The sequence below is a fragment of the Podarcis gaigeae genome (assembly GCF_964106915.1).
Source record: "Podarcis gaigeae genome assembly, chromosome: 5".
Lineage (NCBI taxonomy): Eukaryota > Metazoa > Chordata > Lepidosauria > Squamata > Lacertidae > Podarcis > Podarcis gaigeae.
In genome coordinates, this window is record NC_139681.1 from 40,823,928 (window position 1) to 40,845,862 (window position 21,935).

The 21,935-nt window shown below is 45.6% G+C and overlaps 1 protein-coding gene across 4 annotated transcripts in view; it reads right to left on the reverse strand.

Moving 5' to 3' along the window:
* PWWP2B (PWWP domain containing 2B) overlaps window positions 1-15,925 on the reverse strand; it is a 35,480-nt gene extending 19,555 nt beyond the window's left edge. Inside the window, exons 1-2 of one of the 4 annotated variants that reach the window (XM_083741078.1) lie at window positions 15,599-15,925; window positions 10,915-11,312 (exon numbers count right to left, since the gene is read on the reverse strand). In XM_083741078.1, the coding sequence (XP_083597204.1) occupies window positions 10,915-11,057 (143 nt within the window). In that variant the 5' untranslated portion in view covers window positions 11,058-11,312; window positions 15,599-15,925. Of the gene's footprint in view, window positions 1-10,914; window positions 11,313-11,652; window positions 13,783-14,366; window positions 14,910-15,598 lie in introns of those variants that run through there. The other 3 variants (XM_083741075.1, XM_083741077.1, XM_083741076.1) reach the window with 3 other exon arrangements.
* Window positions 15,926-21,935: the final 6,010 nt, after the last annotated feature.

Sequence of the window (21,935 nt, forward strand, 5' to 3'; positions counted from 1 at the left end):
ACTTCGCCCAAAAGGTTCACTGAACCTATGGAATAATTCTACTTCATGAAGATCTTAACTTTCATCTTCCAAAATATTTTTTAAAAAATGATCACTTTTCGAATCTTCACTGCAGCACAAAGCACAACCTGAAATATAACTTCAGTCTCTTCTTTCCCATATATTTAGCATGTTCCTTGTCAAATCTTTCACTGGTCCCTTATTGAGGGGGGAAATATTTCCTTGGCAAAGCTTTCATTTGGCAAAATAAAAACGGAAGCCAGAATTGAGCAAATCTGATTTCTACAGTAGAGAATGTGTGTTTTCTTGGTTCAGAATCCCATTTATTATCCCCCCCCCCAGTGTTGCCATCTCTGGCTTTGCATTTGGGACAGCAAGTAAATATTCAGAGACAGCAATTGTACTCCTTACAGCACTGGTCTACTTCTGAAAGTGTCAGTGGTATAAAAGAGAACAATACCCTCAATTGTTCCTCAGTATGCCCTGGGAGGGGGAGAGAAGAATACTTCAGCCGGAACTATTTTAATCCCAAGAGGATATTATTGCCCCGATCTTAACAGAGATTTTTGAATTAAAGTGCTTTGCAGAGAGGCTTTCGCTGCTGCCTTCAAGAAAGTTGCCATTAACACACGTAACCAAAACGATATCTCCTTGCTGTTGAGAAGGCATCTCCTAAAACCTTCTGGGTAAACATAGACCTGCCATCTCCAAAGCCAAGCCTCCTTTCCCCATCAAATATAAAGATGTTCAACATCTACGATTCCTTCTCTATGCTCAGAGGAGCCAGTTACCAGAATGGGCATGCAATATTAAAGCCAGGACAGGCCACACACATCTGTAAAATCTTATTTGTGTGTGACTGCGTACTGACTGCCCAAACCCCAAGCACTCAAGCTTTACAAAGACCAATTCGCACAATCCAAATTGGAAGTAGGATGAGACAGTCTTCCAGAGCACCTGATGTCCTCCAGCTGTTTTACACCACAGTTACCATCAGCCCCTAGCAGCGTGAACAGAGGTCAGGGATCATGGGAGTTGCAGGTCAACAACATGGGGAGAGCCTGGGTTATATGGGGTAAAGGGATAGGGCACTCACCTCACACACATTCCCAGCATGGAGACTAACACACTCAATCAGTGGCAGTTAGACTGGTGACTGGGAGTGGCCGCTGAGACAATATAACACCGGTCCTGATAGACCTACATTGGCTCCCAATATGTTTCCGAGCACAATTGTGTTGGTGCTGACCTTTAAAGCCCTAAACGGTCTCGGCCCAGTATACATGAAGGAGCGTCTCCCCCCCCCCCCATCGTTCAGCCCAGACACTGAGGTCCAGCTTTGAGGGCCTTCTGGCGGTTCCCTCCCTGTGAGGTTACAGGGAACCAGGCAGAGGGCCTTCTCGGTAGTGGCGCCTGCCCTGTGGAATGCCCTCCCATCAGATGTCAAGGAAATAAACAACTATCTGACTTTTAGAAGACATCTGAAGGCAACCCTGTTTAGGGAAGTTTTTAATGTTCGGTGTTTTATCGTGTATCTATTATTCTATTGGGAGCCGCCCAGAGTGGCTGGGAAAACCCGGCCAGATGGGTGTGGTATAAATTATAATTTTTTATTATAATAATTATAATCAGAACCTCCTACCTCAAAAAAGAAATTAATAAGTAGCATGCTCACTGGCTTGATATTTCACTTCATTAGACAGATTGTTCTAATGGACCTTTCGGCAGGGAAGTATTTTATTTTATTTTAAAGGAAAATTGAGACTAAAATATCTGAAGGGCAGTCACATGGAAGATGGAGCAAGCTTGCTTTCTGCTGCTCTGGTGACTATAATTACAAAAAAGAGATTCTGAATAAACATGAGGAAGAACTTTCCAGAAGACATCTGAAGGCAGCCCTGTTTAGGGAAGTTTTAAATGTTTGATATTTTATCGCTTTTTTATTCTGTTGGGAGCCACCCAGAGTGGCTGGGGAAACGCAGTCAGATGGGCGGGGTATAAATAATAAATTTATCATCATCATCATCATCATCATCATTTCTGATGTTAAGAGGTGTTTCAACAGCAGAGTGGACTCCCTCGCAAGGCGGTGGGCTTTCCTTCACTGGAGGTTTTTAAACAGATGTTGGGTGGGCATCTATCAGGGATTCTTTATCTAGGATTCCTGCATTGTAAGGGGTTGGTCATTGGGGTCCCTTTCCAACTCCACAATTCTATTAGAAGAACACAAATCAAGAAGGAGAACACCAGGGCATTCAGATACATTATACAAAATACTGGATGCTACGGATAGAGGCCAATTTCCATCAAAGCCACAACCATGCGTTATCAGTTGTGCCTTGGTATATATGCGCAAAACGCATGCAGTTTAGTTTATGCAAAATTCATGAAAGTGTGCCCATTCTATGCAGCCAAGAAATACCTTAGCCAGCTGAGGCCCAGCATCAAAACAACATTTTCCATTAGGCCCTTAGAGCTGAACAAATACGCCCTGGTATTTAACACGCCTCCAGATGCCTGATCCTAATGCTGAGGCAAAGCTGTGCTGGGCTGAGCATCAGAATCCCAGGACAAGCCATGCTCAGTCCTCTTCCACTGACAGTGGAATCAGTGTCTGGAGTAAGTCAGAGAGCATCATCTGTGACGGTGGCTGGGCAAGTGTGGGTGGGTAGATGTGTTTAAGGAGCAGAATAAGGGTGGGAGAATGTAGGTTAAAAATAGACATGTAAAATGAGACATTTAGCTCATTGCAATTTTAAGTTTCCACTCGAACCTAGCTTTTTTGTTATAAAAACAAACAAACATGAAAAGCGGTTTGCCATCACAACGAGGACACTATTTTTCCAATTCTGTATCGTGTTTACCTAGAAGATAGCGATATTGGGAAACAAAGCCAATTAATTCACACACAAGAAAGAGAGAAACCATATAAATAATTTACATGGTATCTGAAGAAGTGTGCATGCACGCGAAAGCTTATACCAAGAACAAACTTAGTTGGTGTCTAAGGTGCTACTGGACAATTTTTGTAATTTTTTAAATACATATAAGTAATGTAACCTCTGAAGACATAATTAGATAAAAAGTGAAACTTAGTTGCCTTTTATCAGGCAAACGCCACAAAATGAGCGTCAACTTGGGAGACCACGATACAAAAAGATCTGTGGTGAAACATTCATTTCAGTGTAAATGCAACCCCAAGTTACTCCACAGCCCTCCTCAAGGCTGGAACCTACAAAATTTGCCACACTGGCACTATGAATTTGAGATACTTTTCCAGCTCTGTTTCAGAGTCCTTTATTTAGCACATTTTACAGAGCCTTGAATTAACATCCTCAATTTTTCTCAGCAGAGTATACATGCCATATATTGAAGTCCAGGGGCACAGAGTATATAGGGTTTCCAATTATGTGTTATCCTATACATTTTCAGGGGAGAGTTGTCTGGTGGAAGAAGAGGCCTTAGCCTTTACATCAATTGCCGATTCTCCCTCGCAAAGGCGGTTTTAAATTGTTCAGTCCTTAAGTTGGACTATGTAACAGGTGGTAAATCTGGTGTGGGGGGGGGGGGCGACAAGCACCACCAAACACAGATGTATCTCACGAAAGAACTGGTGAGCAAAGCATCTTTCTCATAAATTCTCCTCTACAAATGCCCCCCCCCCTCATATCTGAGAGACCGCAGAGACTTTATCTTGTGATGGAGTCAATATTATTCTTCCAAACGTTCGCTGCCAAGGGGTGGCATAGGGCAAAGGCAAATCCCTGCAAAGCTAAATAGCTACAGGAAAGACTTGAACAAGGGCACATCTGAACTCCTACCTGCCAGATGACTAAGCCTGTTAAATAACTAAGCCCAGACTTTCCAAAGGGCACTTCCCTCTGCTCCATGAATGACTAACACAAGCATGGGCACTGCTAAGCATGGCAATTCAATAAGCAGCTGTTAACTACCTCTTTAAAATAGCAGGCTTTCACTTTCCTAACACCTGCTCCCTTCTTCTTGGCCTGGCCTCCATTTTGCGTTTTGTTCAGTGTGCTTAATGTCAAAATAAAGATGTTCCAGAGACCAAGCTGGCTTGGAACAAGACTGGGAAAGAATCCCATACTCAGATTCATTCTCCTCATTGTAGCAAGTGCTTCAGACTGGTCCCTGGAAATTCAAAACAGTTGGGCCTTGGCTCTTCTCTCTTTCTTTCTCCCAACCATCCATTCTTAGGACTAACAGAGAGGGATGAAACCTTGCATGCCCTTAATAACACCTGCCGATCTTCTCCCAGCGCAGTTCTTCAATGATGGAAGTATCTGCTGAAACAGCACAGAAGGCTACATATTGGAAATGCCCAGTTGCCTTTCTGGGCCAATATGCTCACACCCTGGAGATCACCAAAGCGAGCAGAACGTGTTGGGTTTGGGGCATATCAGTCCCTGTGTTAATATGCACACTTGCATTGTTTACATTACAGAGATGTTATACTGGGTTTATATTAAAAGGAGCTAGATTTTGGCATTTAAGAGAAGAGCAGCTTGCCAGAGGAACCAGTTACTCAGAGGGCTGGTGAGTTCTCCCCATCACTCAAGGCCTTCAAGCAGAGGCTGAACGGACGGAGGGGCTGGATCCTGAATTTCTTGCACTGAACATGGGGAGCTGGAGCAGGAGGCCTCCAACTCTAGGAGGGAGCCTTCTAACAACTGGTAGATTCATATGCACAGCATCTATACTTGTGTGCGGCATAAACCTATTTACCACATTTGCATCCTTAAATACAGCCTGGAAGGAGCAATGAGATTTATTTCATCTGTGCAACAACTTCATTGGAGCAGAGGTGAGTGAGTTAGGAAGATGTACCTTCATCAGCTTTTAAACAGCTCCATTCAACTCTTGAGTACCTGCTCCCAAGAATCCCTTTCAACTGGCAGATGTTTTCAGCCCTTTGTTCAGCCATTCCAAACCCTCAGGGATTTTTCTTCTACTATAGTATGTTATCCATGTCTCATCTGTCCTGTTGCTGCCCTCCTCCCCATTCTCACTTGGTTCTCTGCAACCAAAGTTGCTACATTTCACAAAACACTGATAGCGCCCCAATAAAGCTACAGTCTTATGCAAACTGACTTGGGCAGTACGTCCTACAGAACCCAGTAATACTTCCTTACAAGAAAAGGCACACAGGATCAGTCTGCAAGTTTATTCACAATACTTACTTGCTGAGATGCAAAATGAAGTAAACAAACTGGATAGATGGATAGATCGATCGATCAATAGATAGATACAGTCGTACCTTGGTGGTTGAACGCCTTGGTACTCATCCATTTTGGTTCTTGAACGCCGCAAACCCGGAAGTGAGTGTTCCGGTTTGCAAACGTTCTTTGGAAGCCTTGCTTTCTGAATGTTTTGGAAGTTGAACGGACTTCCGGAACGGATTCTGTTCAACTTCCGAGGTACCACTGTAGATGGCAGGAGGGGAGGGGAGGCAGAAGCATTTACAATCTGTGGTTTCATAGAGATGGAGAGCAACAAAAAATTGTAACTTAGTAGCTGGTCAAAAAATTGCAAAACATTTTTTTAAATAAATAAATAAATAAACAATTGGGAACCAGAAAAAAGCCCTCCCTGTTATCATATTATTCCTGCCCAAAGCAAATACTTGTCAAAACAAGGCTAAAGAAAGGGACCTACTTTTATCCAAAATTTAACCCCATAGGCAGAATATTTACTGTTGCAGGTGGGTGAAGCGCAAAGCAGCTGGGTGTACTGTAAAACGGGCTCAAGATGCCTCTTTGTGGACAACCAATGTTCAAGCGACTGCAAATCCATTCAACAGCTTGCCAGGGGATGCCTCCCCAGCTTTCTGTTGAGCAGGAGAGAGAGCAGCACACAGATATACTCCACAGAGATTCCATTTGCTGTGCTGCTTGGAGAATATAAGAAACGCCAGGAGTCCCTTCCACACAGGAGAAACCTCTCCTTTCTTACCTTCCTCAGCAGCACAAATGAGAGACACCCCCCCCCCCCGTTCTCTCTATGTGCCAAGAGAGGGACGGGGGACCTCAGAACAATAACAAAGTGGTAAGCCAACCCTGTCATTTGTGGATACTTAGCTGCAATATAAACACAGTTTCATTTCTTTAAAAAAATCACTGTAAAACATACAGGCATTCAGATACTGAATCTAACAATGTAGGAAAACAGCAAAAGGACATGCAGATTTGTCTGCCACAATAAATCAGGAAGTCAAATGGTTGAGCTGGAAGTCCAGCTGCTTTCTGAGGTCCACTCCCCTCCCCCTTTTGATTTCAACCTCTTGATAAGTGCAAATTAGAAACTCCAGCGCACATCAGTCATTTGAAAAGAGAAGCCGCTCTTCTCTTTCCCAACCCTCATGATGCAGCATTCAGGCCATAACCTCTCTGTGCAGAGACGAGGGCTTCCTTCCCTCTCCCAGATCTGTTCTTTCTAGTAATAATAATAATAATAATAATAATAATAATAATAATAATAATAATAATTTGTACCCCGCCCATCTGGCTGGGTTTCCCCAGCCACTCTGGGCGGCTTCCAACAGAGATGAAAAATACACTAAAATGTCACATATTAAAAACTTCCCTGAACAGGGCTGCCTTCAGATGTCTTCTGAATGTCAGGTAGTTGTTTATCGCTTTGACATCTGATGGGAGGGCATTCCACAGGGCGGGCGCCACTACCGAGAAGGCCCTATAGTCATATTAGTGCATCATTCCTTGGGCTTTTAATTCTTCTAGTATCTTGTTACATCTTTTATACAGGTTTGGCTATTCTTACCGTTTCCAATCACATTGATTTCCACATGCATTTCTTTTCCTTTGTCTCCCACCTATACTTTTTGCTCTCCAGTCTAGCAAGATACTGCAGCTTTTACTTATTTCGGGTTCTTTCCCTTCCTCAGCCATTCTGCAATCCTACGCACATTTACTTGGGAATAATGCCTACTGAACTCCATGGGGCTTACTTCTGAGTGGACATGGGTAGGAGGACTGCACTATCAATATCTTACGCTCTTCTCCAGGATGCCCCTTCAAAGAAATCTTTCAGGTAACAACTTTAAAGCTCTTGGTTTGACCAGGGAGTGTATGAAAAGGGCAATTATGTTAAACCGGTCAAATAAATCAACCTGCAACAGATGGCAAGGCAATTCTGGAAGCATTTTAGATAGCTGGAAAGAAGTATATCAAACTGAATATGAAGTATCTTAGTCCTATTGAAAAGAAAGAGTAGAAAGAGGTTAAACAAACCAGGAGGAGGAGAAGAAGGAAGAGGGTGGGGGATGGGGCCAGGAACTGTGCTCCAAATGGATAGGCACCAAGCTTTTGAACTGCCTGGGAGGTTTGGAAAAGAAAACAATAGATAAGCTATTTAAGCCTTGCATTAAAAAGCAACCCAAAAGGGCTGCTTTACATTGCCTTTACCCAGGAAAGTCTGCTAGGGGAAAACTCTCATCCAGCCAAGGCAAGAAAATTACAGAGACCCCTCGATCCTGCCCTGTTATTTGGGAGAAAACATTTATTTATATCGAATAAGCTCAAGCGAGCAAGCAGATGCAACACGGAGGAGTTAAAAAGACTGAAAAGATTATAACAAAGGCACCTGGCTTGAGAAGTGTGGCAAGTCAGACAATAGTCCACTGCACCAGGTACATACACCAATAGCCAGGCTTTGATTTATTGCCATTTCATATACATATAAGTATAGGAAGCCCATAAAATATGGGTTGAATGTAGCCTTTAGCACAAGAGTAGGGAATGTTGGGATGTGGGTGGCGCTGTGGGTTAAACCACAGAGCCTAGGGCTTGCCGATTAGAAGGTCGGCGGTTTGAATCCCTGCGACGGGGTGAGCTCCTGTTGCTTGGTCCCTGCTCCTGCCCACCTAACAGTTCAAAAGCAAGCAGTGCAAGTAGATAAATAGGTACCGCTCCGGCGGGAAGGTAAACGGCGTTTCCGTGCGCTGCTCTGGTTTGCCAGAAGTGGCTCAGTCATGCTGGCCACATGACCAGGAAGCTGTACGCCGGCTCCCTCAGCCAATAAAGCGAGATGAACACCGCAACCCCAGAGTCGTCCGTGACTGGCCCTAACAGTCAAGGATCTCTTTACCTTTTTAGGGAATGTTATTCAATCTGAGGGCCAAATTCTGTGCAGGAGGGGCACATACCACTGGTGTGCAGGGCCAAAGGCAGAGCAGTGAACATGAATACAGTGGTACCTCTAGTTACGAACTTAATTAGTTCCGGAGGTCGTTTCTTAACCTGAAACTGTTCTTAACTAGAGGTGTGCTTTCACTAATGGGGCCTCTTGCTGCCGCTGCGCCACCTGCACACGATTTCCATTCCCATCCTGGGGCAAAGTTCTCATCTTGAGGTAACTCTTCCAGGTTAGCGGAGTTTGTAACTTGAAGTGTTTATAACCTGGCGTTTGTAACTCGAGGTACTACTATATTAGCTTTGTACATTAAGCTGGTTTCTACAAACACTCGAACATCTGTCTGTCCTCCACCCAGCCAAGCAAGTAGCATGATCACAGCACAAGGACACATCCCAGCTGGGCAAGAACACTCAAGGAGGGTGTAAAGCAGAGTGAGTTAAGGGGTGTGGCCTGGGGAAAGTCCCATGAGCCAGAAGAAGGGCTGGAGGGCAACCAAGAGCCCACAGGCCCCGGGTACAGGGGATGCAATTTTATCAAACTATTCAGCCTCAATTCTGCACCAAGTTCAATAGCAAGCTTAAACTGAGTGGGTTACAGTAGTGTGCTTTGTGCTTAATTTTTTTTTTTTAAAGGGAGGTGGTGTAACTTGAAATAATGCAACAGCCAGGAGAGAAAAAGAGTGAATCTCAGAAACCAACATTCAAGGGGCTGAAACTGCCTATATAGAGGAGGAGGCAGAATGGCAGAGAAGCAACACAATGTACAAACAAACATGAAAACTGCTCATTTGGTTGTCTGGTGGAAACTCAAGGGGCTTTGGTGAGAGAGCCCCTGCCTTCCAATGTGTTCCAACAGGGATTGCACGCAAAAAAAATCCCAGTGCACTGTGGCCCATGTTAATTTGCTTCAGAGTCTCAGGTGCCAGGAAGAAATCAATACAGCTGCAGCAATGGCTGGACACATAATGCAAGCATTTCTGTGGCTAGTTTGACAATATCAGAAGCAGTAACTTAGCTACCTGGACAACGAGAAAGGTGGAGGAGGGGGGAGAAGAGCCACAGAAACCCACCATTAGACTGAATATAGTGTCTACCGATGAAGCAAATTTTACATTGTTTGGTCACGGAGTGCATGTTTACATGCTGAAAATAATGAAAAATATTCACTGCGGGGGTGGGGTGGAATGCCCATGAAGCCGTATGTTAAAATCACATGCCATTTCTATTAATGGCTGCTGGAATATCTAATTATGAGATAACGCCTGCAGGATAATTGTCAAAGGCTAATGGCTGCACACTGCCTGTGGGTGGGGGAACAGCGAAGCTGTCACCAAGATCAAGTCCTTATTACAGAAAATGGATTTGGGGCCTCCAGAAGTGGCAGGTGTTTATTTACAATTTCTCATCAGAAAACAGAATGGCCCATATTTGAGGAGTGCCTTGTGATCACTGCTGTAGAGACTCTTGATTTGCAGTTTGGGGTAGTGGGTGTATTCCAAAGAAGTTTTGGCTATTTTAGGACAAAAGAACGTGTGCACAAGGGAGAGAGAATCAGTGCCATTTCAGGTTATTTAGAAAGGAGTGTTTCAATAACATGGTTAAGCTCAATTTTCTATCATCGGTTGCTTTTCCAGCTTTGGTTTGGTCAAGACAAGGCTCCTTTATTAGAGGACCTTATATGTGCACTTTAACAAACCATTAGGAGCTTTATTTATTATGCACATGAATTTTTTTCATTTTGATAATCCTGCAAAGCAGGCAATTTTATACATACTACATGTGGATAACATTATTCTCTAGTACAAACACAAAGCACCAACCTTTGTTCATTTGCAGGGATTTCACCAAACATAATAAACCCTAGATTGGGAAGTGGGGGGGGAGGGCTTTGCTGCTCCCCTTTATATTATGTACCTATGAGGTTTCCTTCCTACACACACACACACTCTCCAATGTCGGTACTTTTGCTAAATTCAGAAAGAAAGAAAAATGACAAGCTGAGGCTGTTTCAACTCAAGATAAAGGCTTTCTGAAGTGTGCAATATTTTTGAACAAAGAAGTCTGTAATTATGGCAACATGTGACATCATGAGGTTATCATGTTGCTGCACCAGCAGCCACCCATAGGCAGCACAAAGTGGGGCTTTATCAGGGGGGAAATGAGGAAAAAACTTTTAGCAAAGTTGCAACATTTGGAGGCAACCCCCCCTCCCTCCAACATAGGAAACACAGAAGTTTGCAGGTTTGAAAGGTGAAAGCAATGCTTCTCCTCTACATGATGCACATTTTCAAAAAGAACATGCACCCACAGAAATTATGGCTCACTGCAGAAACCTTCTCGAAGGCCTTTTGCACCAATCTGAAAACTGGCTTTCAGAGAGGAGAAAATATTTCTTCCACGAGGAATTTCGAACAGAAAATGAAACCAGAACCTGCTGCTCAGAAGGGGCAAGAAAAGCCAGCCTCTCCACCCCACCCCACCCCCTCTCTGCACTTTCCTCCCCTCCCCCACTGCAACGTGCCATGCAACTTTAACTCTTTAATCAGATTATGGCCTAATCCCTCCTCCTGCCCAGCTGCTCTGCCCTCGCCCTGCAGCAGGCCCCGGCGGGGAAGGCAAAGTTCTCCGTTGCAATCCCCGCTCCCCTCCCCCGCGTTTTTTGGAAGTTTTGCGCGTGCAGTGGCGGTGGCGGGGAGGGGCGAGGGGGGAGGAAATGGGAGAATAAAGCAATTCGCGTGCCTACTTTTTAGTGCAATCCAGGAGGATCCCCGTGAAGCGCCTCTCCCCGCAGCTCAAGGTGACCACCAGGGTGTCGTTGACCATTTGCTCCACCAGCACGGGTAGCCAGGAGCCGACCTGCAGCTCCTTCGCGTCGGCCTCCTCCATGCTTTTGCGGAGGAACTCGGCGGCGGCGGCGGCAGCCTCGGGTTGCAACTGGAGTGCGGCTGCGGGATCCCAGGCGGCCTTCCTCGGGCCAGCTCCCCTCCCCCCCAACCCCGCCGGCCTCTGAAGCTGCTGCTGGCGCTGCTACAGTGGCCGCTGCGATGACCTCATGGCTCCAGGCTCCCCCTCAGCAGGGAGGATTAGTAGGTGCGCTGACGTCACAATGCTTCCCTCCCGGGAACGTTCCACGACGGAATCCTGAAACAATTGGCTACATTAAGGTGCTGATTATAGAACAAGGGGGTGCTTTTGTGTCCCGCCCCCTCTGCCTCCCCACCCCACTTTAAACGGGGTGACCCCTTGAAAGGAGGGCTGCCCTCTGCCCCCACACTTGTGCTCAGAAGCACCACGCGCAAGACCGGTAACGTGGAGGGTCAAGTGACCGTCCAGAGCTAAAACAGCTCCCGTCCCCATACTGCAACGTTTTCAAACGAGCGAGCAGGAAAAGCAGATTAACCTCCATGCATTCCCCACCCCCACCCCAACAGATAACAGTGGCTGAAAACATGAGATTTCCTCCCCCCAGCTAGATATTTACCTGGAGTGGGTGATACTGCAACACACGCCTCTCTGCGTCCAGTAGGTTTCTGATCAAGCTCACAGTTAAAGTGAATTATTTCTTATTTCCCTTTAGATACCTGGGTTAAGCAAAGGCAACCTTTTTTTGGTTTGCAGACCAGACAAAGGTTCTGACTACTTCAACACCTGGGGGCCGTGTGTTCGAGTTGCCTTTAAAGTTGATAAATACATAACACCACTTTCGCCTTTTCAAAGCTGGGAAGTAGCCAGGCATGCTCAGAAATGAGTCACATTGAGTTCAGTGGGGCCGAATCCTAACCCTGTCTACTCGGAGGTATGTCCTATTGAATTGCAAGGGGCTAATTCCCAGGTAAGTGAGGTCAAGAATACAGCCCTTACCATTTACTCCAGGTAAAGCTGTACATTTCAATGGTGCTTTGGGCAAAATGTCCTGGGACAAAGGACTTGTGTAACCAAATCCCCAAACTTTCCGCCTACATGGACAGAAACATTTCCCACTAGCACAATTCAAAGTCCTCGGATTTGTTGGCTTAAAACAGATGGTAGAAAAAGCTGTGAGTTTGCATTTGGTGGGCAGGCCAGCCTCTGAGCTCCTTTCCCCCCCTTTTTATAGAGTTTGAGGGTGGATGGAGTGTGATGACAAGAGGTCATCTTCTCCAACTTACATGGGAAATTTCCAATGCCAGCTGCAATGCAAGATATTTCATATGAAGTATGAGCTGTTCCCAAAAGGCATAAAGTCATCCCAAAACAGGATGCATGACTTTAGCTCAACCCGCCTGCATTTGGAAATACAGATTTATGACCGGCTTTCTTCTTTGCGACACAGATTCCACATAGCTCTCTGTCTTATTAGCAGTGTACATTTACTCAGAAGTAAGGTGCTGCTTGCTTTCAGCCAAGCATCCTTAACCCTATATGTACTTACCTGTGAATAAACACAACTGAATACAGTGTTGTTGACTTCTGAGTAAACATGCACAGGGTTACATTTACAAGAATATTTTTTTTTCCAGTGGTGAAATCCTATGCATGCTTACTCAGAAGCAACTCTCAGGGTGCTTAGCAGACCTACCCCTTCTTTGGTGTTAAGGACAGCAGCCCCAAACCAGGTTACAGTCCACATACTACTTTGTCTAGGCTCAACAGATGGCACTCTGAATGGGCAGTGTAGCTACAAAATCCTAACTTGCAAGGTTGCTACATGCAGCCAGTATTATGCATATTCACTCAAAAGTAAGCCCCACTAATAGGATTTACTCCCTAGTAGTAAGTGTGCATACAATCATAGGCTTTGAATTGCTAATTTAAAAGGGAGGGTAGTTTAGCATTCTAATGCATCTGTGAATCTGCTTGGCATCCTGATCCACATAGGTAAGTACCGGTAAGCAACACAAATTTATGTGGGCAAGGAGGGGGATTAGACTTCCAAGTATAACATGTTCAAGACCAGGGAACTTAAGTATCCACCCGCCTCCCATCACATCGTCAAATAAAATGCTTTTAAAAAACATGCTCCGTAAGAAAACCAGGATCATGATTCAGCAGCAGTCTTGCTTTTGGTCACAATCAGTGGAACAAAAATAGAATGGGCAAAAGACCAGGCTGCTCTCAGGGCCTGCTTTGGCAAAAACAACAAGGAAGTTAAAAAAGAAAAGGAAAAAAAGGAAGGTTGATAAATAAACACAGCGATTTGAACAAAAAGGGTTAAAGCTACTACTGGGTGTCGTCTGTACTGTACTTGTGGGATTGGGGGAAGGGTTGGGGAAGAGATCCAAAGATTTCTTGGAATTGAAGGCCCCTGCCTGGTGTTGTGTAGAATTGCTTTCTGAGGCCTGTAGCCAAAGGGAAACAAAAAGAGGGCAACTGCCTTAGAGAGGGTGGTGCAAGGCCACCAGCTCCTCTTGCTCCTGCCACTCTTGCAATGGCTCTTTTTAGATAGAAAGCTTCAATGCTGTCAAAAAAAAATGTTTACTAGCACAACCTTTAACACAGTTTATCACATGAATAACACACCTAGATGGGCTGCAAGCTGTATTGAAAGGCAGCCATTCTACCCCCAACATATAGTGTTCTATCCTTTGGAAACAAAGGGGGGGGTGTTTAAGCCCATTCAAAGGAAGTAATTAAAGGAAAGCAATGAGGCCAAGACAACAACAACAGCCTTTAAAGCAAATTTCACTTCCTTGGCAGTGCAATCCTCTACATGCCTACTCAGAAGTAAGCCCTATTGAGCTCAGTGGGACATACTCTCAGGATTAAGTGGATTGCAACTCTTAAGCATGCTTCTCCCCCCTTCAAAGTACAAAGTGTTTGGCACAATTTGGAGACAGAGTAAAGAGAATGTATGGCAAACACCACCATTTTGATAAAATAAAAATGGGTGGATTTCTTAGTCAACCCTCCTAATTTATTTATTTTTTAAATTGTATTTGAGTTGCATAATTTTGCTTTTGGCTCCAGGTATTCAAGCGTACTGAAAACAAATGTGATTTAGAAATACAGTGTGGTGGTTATTTGAAACATTCGCTAGAGGCTTCTTCTCCCCCCCCCTCCCCCAAAGCCCTCTTGTCCAGAAACTGTTTCTGAAGCAGGGCCAGGCAAATTCTGCACAAGTCAGGAGGAACCATACATCCGCCTTGCCACATTTCAAGCCTCGTAATAAACCTGACAGCAGATCTATTCAGGGTGCGATCCTAGAGCCACACTTACCTGAGAGCAAGTTCCATTGAACTCAAAGGCCTCAGTTGCTGAGCAGACATGTATAGCAGCACTGCAGTCTCAATGGACTTTCTGCAAAATTATGCTCCTGGGCTTCTCGCAACCGCCCCCCCCCCCCGCCGCTGCTTCAAATGATCTTAGCCCAGACTGCAAGCAGGAGCATCGAGGATATTTATGGCCACGCTTTAATCATTTTCTTTTTCGGTGGGAAAATGATTTTGCTTTATTCGAAGTTATCCCACCGTCTTCTGCAGCCTGGATCAGATTTTATTTGTCGCCGTTGTTGTTATTATTATTATTAAAAACGGCTACAAAAACGTTAAAAAGGCAAGATGGGCGCAGGGGTGGGGGGAAGAGGCTCCCAAGCAAGTCTGAATTAAACCTTTTCAAACGAGACTAATCGGAATGCCCGGAAATAACGAGGAGGAGAAAGTCTGCGGCTCTCACATTACCTGAGCGATCACTGTCTCTCTTCAGCCCCTTTAACCGTGACAATGTTTGACAATTCAGCGAAGTTACTATGCGCGGCGTTTCGTTTCCACCACGCTCCCCCTAGCGGCTGCTTACTGGCATTGCCTCGGTGGCCGCTTGGAGAGAGGCGGCACCGCCCCCTCCTCGCTTGACAGGCGGCTTCTGAGGAAGAGGATTTTCTGACCCGAGATTGTGCTCATACATGTTAAAAATTCACCTGTGCAATTCTTAGACCTCTAAATCAGGAGCCAATGCTTCTTCCGGTATGGTTTATGTTCCTGCGTTGCAGGGGGTTGGACTAGATGACCCCTGGGTGGCTCCCAGCTCTAAAAAATCTATTATCCTATGTGCAGTGGGCTGTTCTTAATGTGGGTCCCTCTTCTGTGGGGAAAAAAAAGCTTACTGCGTTGGTGCTCCGTATCCCTCTCCGGGTGCAAGGCTCTTCACAATCTGGATAACCTCTGAATGGGGCATATTAAAACACAGCTAAACCTTAACTCTGCCTTCGCCAACGCGGTGCCCTCCAGATCTAGGGCTGATGAGTGTTGTGGTCGGAAACATCTGGAGGGCGCCACGTTGGCGAAGGCTGCCTTAGGCAGGCAGGGCAGGACGCCACCTTAAATCTCAGGCACGCCCCCTCCTCTTCTGCCTGCTCCTGAACACATTCCTAGCAGAGGATTTGCCAAAGCACCGCCCGCCCGCTCCAAAACCCTCCGAAAATAGAAGTAAAAGAAAACGGCCAAGCTACTTACTGCAGGGGTTGGGCAGACATTAGGCTTGCGGGATCTTCTTTTTTTCCTGTTACCACTGAAACTCTGGAGATCCACCCACGGGAGCCAGGTGCAAAATGCTCAGGCTGCGGACAAACGCTTGGAACTAAGACGTGCACATGCTCAGAGCAGGACTTTCTGATCAATACCAGCAACCAAGATCACAAATCCTTTAAATTAATGCAGAAACTCACTCCTTGTTTCTCTCTCCACCCCCACCCCAGTCTTCTTCTTCTTCTTCTTTTAGTTTAAGGGTAGGGAAAGCTTTTTAGACAATTGGAAGCCGATTGCTTAATCCATTTGCAAATCACCCAGAGATCTTCTGCCCACCTCTAGCTATTGAATAGCAAATGATAAATGCTTGTTAGGGGGGGGGGGACGGGACGCCCACCTGCAGAAACTAGTGAACAGCTAAACTAGTAAATAGTGGCTTAGTGATAAACTTTGAAATGCAGGGGCGCATCCTGACAGCACTCGCCACGCAAGGAATGTTACTCTCACACACAAACAAAACACACCAAAAGGCAGCCTGTAGCATAATACCCAGTTTATTAGGGTCAGCTCTCCTATTCACAGGGATGCGGGTGGTGCTGTGGGTTAAACCACTGAGCCTAGCGCTTGCCGATCAGAAGGTCGGTGGTTCGAATCCCCGCAATGGGTTGAGCTCCCGCTGCTCGGTCCCTGCTCCTGCCAACCTAGCAGTTCGAAAGCACATCAAAGTGCAAGTAGATAAATAGGTACCGCTCTGGCGGGAAGGTAAACAGCGTTTCCGTGTGCTGCTCTGGTTTGCCAGAAGCGGCTTAGTCATGCTGGCCACATGACCCGGAAGCTGAACGCCGGCTCCCTTGGCCAGTAAAGTGAGATGAGCGCTGCAACGACTAGACCTAATGGTCAGGGGTCCCTTTACCTTTACCCTATGCACAGTTTCCTGGGAAGTCTGCTCCATTGAACACAGTACTGCAGGGCTTTTTTTCCTGAGCTTGTAAAATGTGTTGACATCCCTTTGCCATACACAAAGCATCTTCTATTAGTTGTCTTGTTTCTGAGAATCAGGGAATTGTAGAGTCGGAAGGGCCCACCAGAGTCATCTAGTCTGAGCCCCTGCAATGTGGAGCTCGAACTCACAGCCCTGACATCTACTGGCTGAGCTAAATTCTCCCCACCCCCTCCCAGTAAGATCAAACCTTGCTACTGCTGAATTTGTGTCCTCACCTTCCTTATTTTGGTTTTTATAATGCTGTTTCAGAGTTTTTTTTATATGGTTTGATTGTTTCCATGCTATTTTTTTTAAAAAATAACCACTGCATGTACCAGGAGACACACACGCAGCGAAGGAAAATAAATGCGCACAATCATCACAAAACCAAGGCAATCTACAGTTTACATGCTTTCTCAAAGTGGAAATGCTGTCTTGTTTAGGGGAAATGTGTTAGCCTTTCCCCTAATTGCCCAGTATGCATGTAGCCACTATGCTATCATGTAGCCTTGTGGGAGTGACGAAGCTTTCTCATTCCAAGGATTCCAAGCTTCTGGGAGCCAGATACCAGATTTTTTTTTGCGGATGGGGCCAGAGACAAAAGCGGGTGGATCAACAGATGTGACTACAGTGGGCACACAAAAGCCAGATGTTTCTACATGCATGCATCTCTCCATCTTCCAATCTGGCAGGTGTGATCACAGCTCATGTCCCAGCAAGGCAAATGTAAGGAGGATGCTGAGTAGGTAAGCAGGGCCCGGGGAGAGTCCCCAAGGGCCAGGCAGAGAAGCTGGGGGGGGGGCACATTTCCACACCCCTGTCACATTGCAGTTACTTTACTTGGAAAGTGGAAAGGGACAGGCACGGATTTTCCAAAACTCTGGGTCACACAGTGGATAAAGGAAAAGGACCACAAGGAGTGACGGTCATTGGTGGCTATTTGGTCATTGTGGTCTACTGTGTGTTTTGAGATGCAGTTCCCTGTCTCAAAGCCAACAGAATGTCATTGTGCCTAGGAAGCTGGGTAAAGAAGGAAACAGCGGTTAATATCCTGTTCCAGCTGAATCTGGTAACACCCACAAGGGCATGTTGTGTGTACACAAAATACATATTACATTTGTGTAGGAAGGTGCTCTTTTAAATGCTGTTTCCATCTCCGCTCCACTTCCTGGTTGCAACTGATTTTTATCCCTTTTTGAGAAGGGCAGCTGCATCTCCAAATGCCTCTTGGCTTAATAGTCTTATGTCAAACAGACATAGTCACAGCGTCTGAAGTGACAGAGCAAACTGATCCTTGACACTGTTGTAAGTGAAGCAGCAGAGATCTTTCCATGTGCAAATTAAGGGTTAATTCTATTAGGGTTAAAGTCAACTAACCAAGAGGTGTGGAGGTGCTGTTTAGCAACCAGGCAGAGTGGCATGATGTGTGCTGGGGTAGCTTGGCTGTGGCGTTCTGAGGGAGTTTTCCTCTGTATGTTTGCTTTAATGTCTCCCTGCTATATACAAGGCCTGAAGTAGGAAAGACATAATCTCTCCGTTCCTTTCTCCTCCAGTTATACACTGCTTTGTTTAAAGCTTGCTCAGTGCGGTGTTATCAGGTCTTTTCTCTCTCTGGATTCCATCTGTAGATGTGGCTTTGCTAACGGACACCAACCAAAGGAGTGGCAATACCTGGGAAATTTGAAAGACCCGATCTTCCAGAATCTTCTTCCACACCCTCCTCCCCAGTGGATTTATCTGAATGGGAATTGAGCAAGATCGCAGCTGTGCTCTTGCTCAATGACTGCATTTCATGTAAACGCAACACAGAAAGTTCCTGGTGGATTGTGCCCCCTGCAGTCACCAGACCCTTCCTTTGAGGAGAAGCTCCATTGCTCACTCTGACCGGGCTGCTCCGTCGCACTTTCTCTTCTGTTGCTGCAGTGAAATCACATTCCTTGCGAGTCTGTCCATGTTGCTGCATAGATATTTGGCAGGTGCTGCACAGCACACGGTAATAACCTTCCCTGCGGTTGCTGTGCAGCCACAGCCATCAAGGTTGCTCCTTAGCAGCAGAAAACAAGGCAACTTGCTTGGAGGGCAGCACATTTCACACGGACTAGCTCCAACAATGTCTAAACACTGTTCCTAAGCTACCACAAAGGGGACTTTGCGAATGTAGCATAAGCTTGTGTTCCTCTGAAATCTATTCTCACGCTTGGCTTCCCTCCTTGGATTCAACCCAGAGAACACTTAAGAACAAGATCCCCGCTGCAGATTCTCATTTTATGGATGATTTATATCACAGGCAACTGAGGAGGTTAGGATGGGGGAACCTGTGGCCACACCAGATGCCAGTGGACTACATATCCCACTTGTTATGCATTCAGTGGTCTGTGTTTGCCTGAGCTTGAGTCTGGACTAAGGATTCTGAGCTCCTGTGTTCTGATTTGATACATGATGTCCAATCATAGAACATTTCAGAATTTGCGCCTCTGCCATTGGACCTTGAACTCTGAGTCGTGATTCGCAGCTTGGAAGTTTAAACAGCCAATCACGTTGGGAGTGGGAGTGACCCAGACTTTCAGGAGTGTATATAAGCAGTTGCTTTGCCCCTGTTTCCCAGTTATGTTGTTCAATAAAGGTTCTTGCTGTTATTGCTGTGTCTTGCCTCGTGGGAGCCCACCCACACTTCACCACCAGTGCTATTTTTCTAGAAAAAGAAGTGTCAGACCTCACCTTGTTCTCTTATAATGGCAAAGGCACTCACTCAAGAGGTGCCAGAACTGAGTTCCAGTGATCCCACCGTGTATTTTTATGTGAACTGCCCTGTGATCCTCAGATGAAAGGCAGTATATAAATTTAATTCATAAATAATAATAATAAAATAAACCATTCCTGGGCATGCTGGCAGGAGCTGATGGAAATTGAACAACATCTGGAGTTCAACAACATGTTCCCCATCCCTGTGTAAAGTGACTTCCAGCATGATCCCAAGCATGTTTACATAGAAGGAAGCCCCATAGGCCTCTATGGGGCCTGCTCCTTAGTTCATGTCCTTAGCAGGACCAGTCCAACCCTCAGACAGAGGAAAGCCATTTCAAGCACCAGGTGTGGCGATCAGGGGCTCGAGTACAGAGATAGTGCTGTGCCCCTCAAAGCTAGCCTACTGACCTCAGGTGTGGTCAGTTCAGACCTCTGGCCAGGATGATCTAGGTCTCCCCTGGCAGCTTACTAGGGGAGAGATTGTGTTTGTGAAAGAGGCAGGGGTCCCATTCACTTTTGCCTGCAGTCCTGCTCATGGCTGGCTTCAGCCCTGCCCACGGCCAGCATGTGCCCCCGCCCACCAACAGATTACACGCAAGGAAATGCAGCCTTTGAGAGAAACAAAAATGTTGCCCACACTTGGAATAGATAGCGCTAAACAGAAGTGTACAGATAGCCTGGTCTGGTATAAGGCAGCTTCCCAAGCAGGTATGGGGCATTAGAATTCCCAAGAAGATGGCCAATACAATGCATCAACATTCCAAGCCACAAGAGACCACAAAAAAAAAGATTCATTCATTTCACTTGTACGACACTTTCCCACGCACAAAGAAATCATGCACGAAACGGCTTACAACAAAGAAACAGGGTGCATTTCAAACAAGTACTACCAAAGCAATTTCATAATAATGTACAGTCAAACCACAGTTTCCGAACAGCTTGGTTCTGGAACGTTTCGGCTCCCAAACGCTGAAAACCCAGAAGTAAATGCTCTGGTTTTCGAACGTTTTTCAGAAGCTGAACGTCCAACATGGCTTCCGCTTGTGTGCAGGAAGCTCTTGCAGCCAATCAGAAGCCGCGCCTCGGTTGTTGAACATTTTGGAAGCCAAAAGGGCTTCCGCAACGGATTACATTCGACAGCCAAGGTTTGACTGTAGCAACTATTTCATTAACATAGCAAAGCAATAACCACTATAATAGCATACCCCAAAACCCACATTCCAATACTATAAATATGACAAGATTACTTAGACAATGCACAGCATCCAATAGTAAAAGTAACAAGGGAGCTTCACAGTTTCACCACACTCCTAGAAACACCCCCCCCCACCCCGCAATGGTGTTTCTCTCAGTCCCTCTCCAGCCATAGGTCCTTATCAGGCTTCCAAGGGCAAGAGGTGAGAGAGCTGGAAACACCCCTCCCATGATGTTACTCCCTCCAAGTGAGCTTCCCTGTCACACACTCATGTACAGAAATACTAAACTGCTTGTGAGCTGTGCTTACAGGGGTCCACTTACCTGCAAGGGATGTGTGTACATTTGTGCATGATTGTCTCATGTATCTACTGAATGCTGGCAAGAATGAGTAATGCAGTTCCTACGCCCATCTCCATGCCTAGTGTTGTTACTTTAATGAAAACAATGTGCCTGCTGTATATTTTGATAAACTAGACCAGCTTTTAGCTGGTTTTAAACTGATCTGAAAGCTCATACTTTCAGAGGAGTCTTTTTTTCACCTACCAAGGAAAACTGAAATCTACAATGAGCTTGTTTCTAAAGGCTAAACCTATTTTTTCATAATCTGGGCTGAGTCTCTCCCACTAGCTTGATCTATATGATGCAAGACTATAATTATTTGCAATAATTATACTATTATTATTATTATTATTATTATTATTATTATTATTATTATTCTCCTTCTCCAAAACTGAAGTTTAATATAGCTTGCTGTGGCCCCCTGTTGACTGTTTTACAAACAAATAAAGGTGGCATTAAAAACCCATGGTTAATAACATCCTACAATGACATGAAAACAGGTTTTTTCCACTGGCAAAACTTCAATCTGTTATACCTAGCTCTTGCACATCTTGCAAATGCAGGAGGCTTGCCTGGCCCCATTTCAGCAGAAGCAGCAGAAGTGTAAGTGTGGTGTAGTGGTTAAGAGCGGTAGTCTCGTAATCCTGGGGAACCAGGTTCGCGTCTCCGCTCCTCCACATGCAGCTGCTGGGTGACCTTGGGCCAGTCACACTTCTCTGAAGTCTCTCAGCCCCACTCACCTCACAGAGTGTTTGTTGTGGGGGAGGAAGGGAAAGGAGGATGTTAGCCGCTTTGAGACTCCTTAAAGGGAGTGAAAGGCGGGATATCAAATCCAAACTCTTCTTCTTCTTCTAAGCCACACACAGAGAGACCTATGGCCTAGATTGAAATGAATGGAGAACCTGCACATCAAAGACCTCCTGTGCACCACAGAGCACATGGGAGTCTGTATCAGTGAGCATTTAGACATTAGGTGCATCTGGTGTCTAAATGCTCACTGATCCAGACTCCCACGTGCTCTGTGATGCACAGAAGGCCTTTGATGTGCAGGTTCCCCATTCA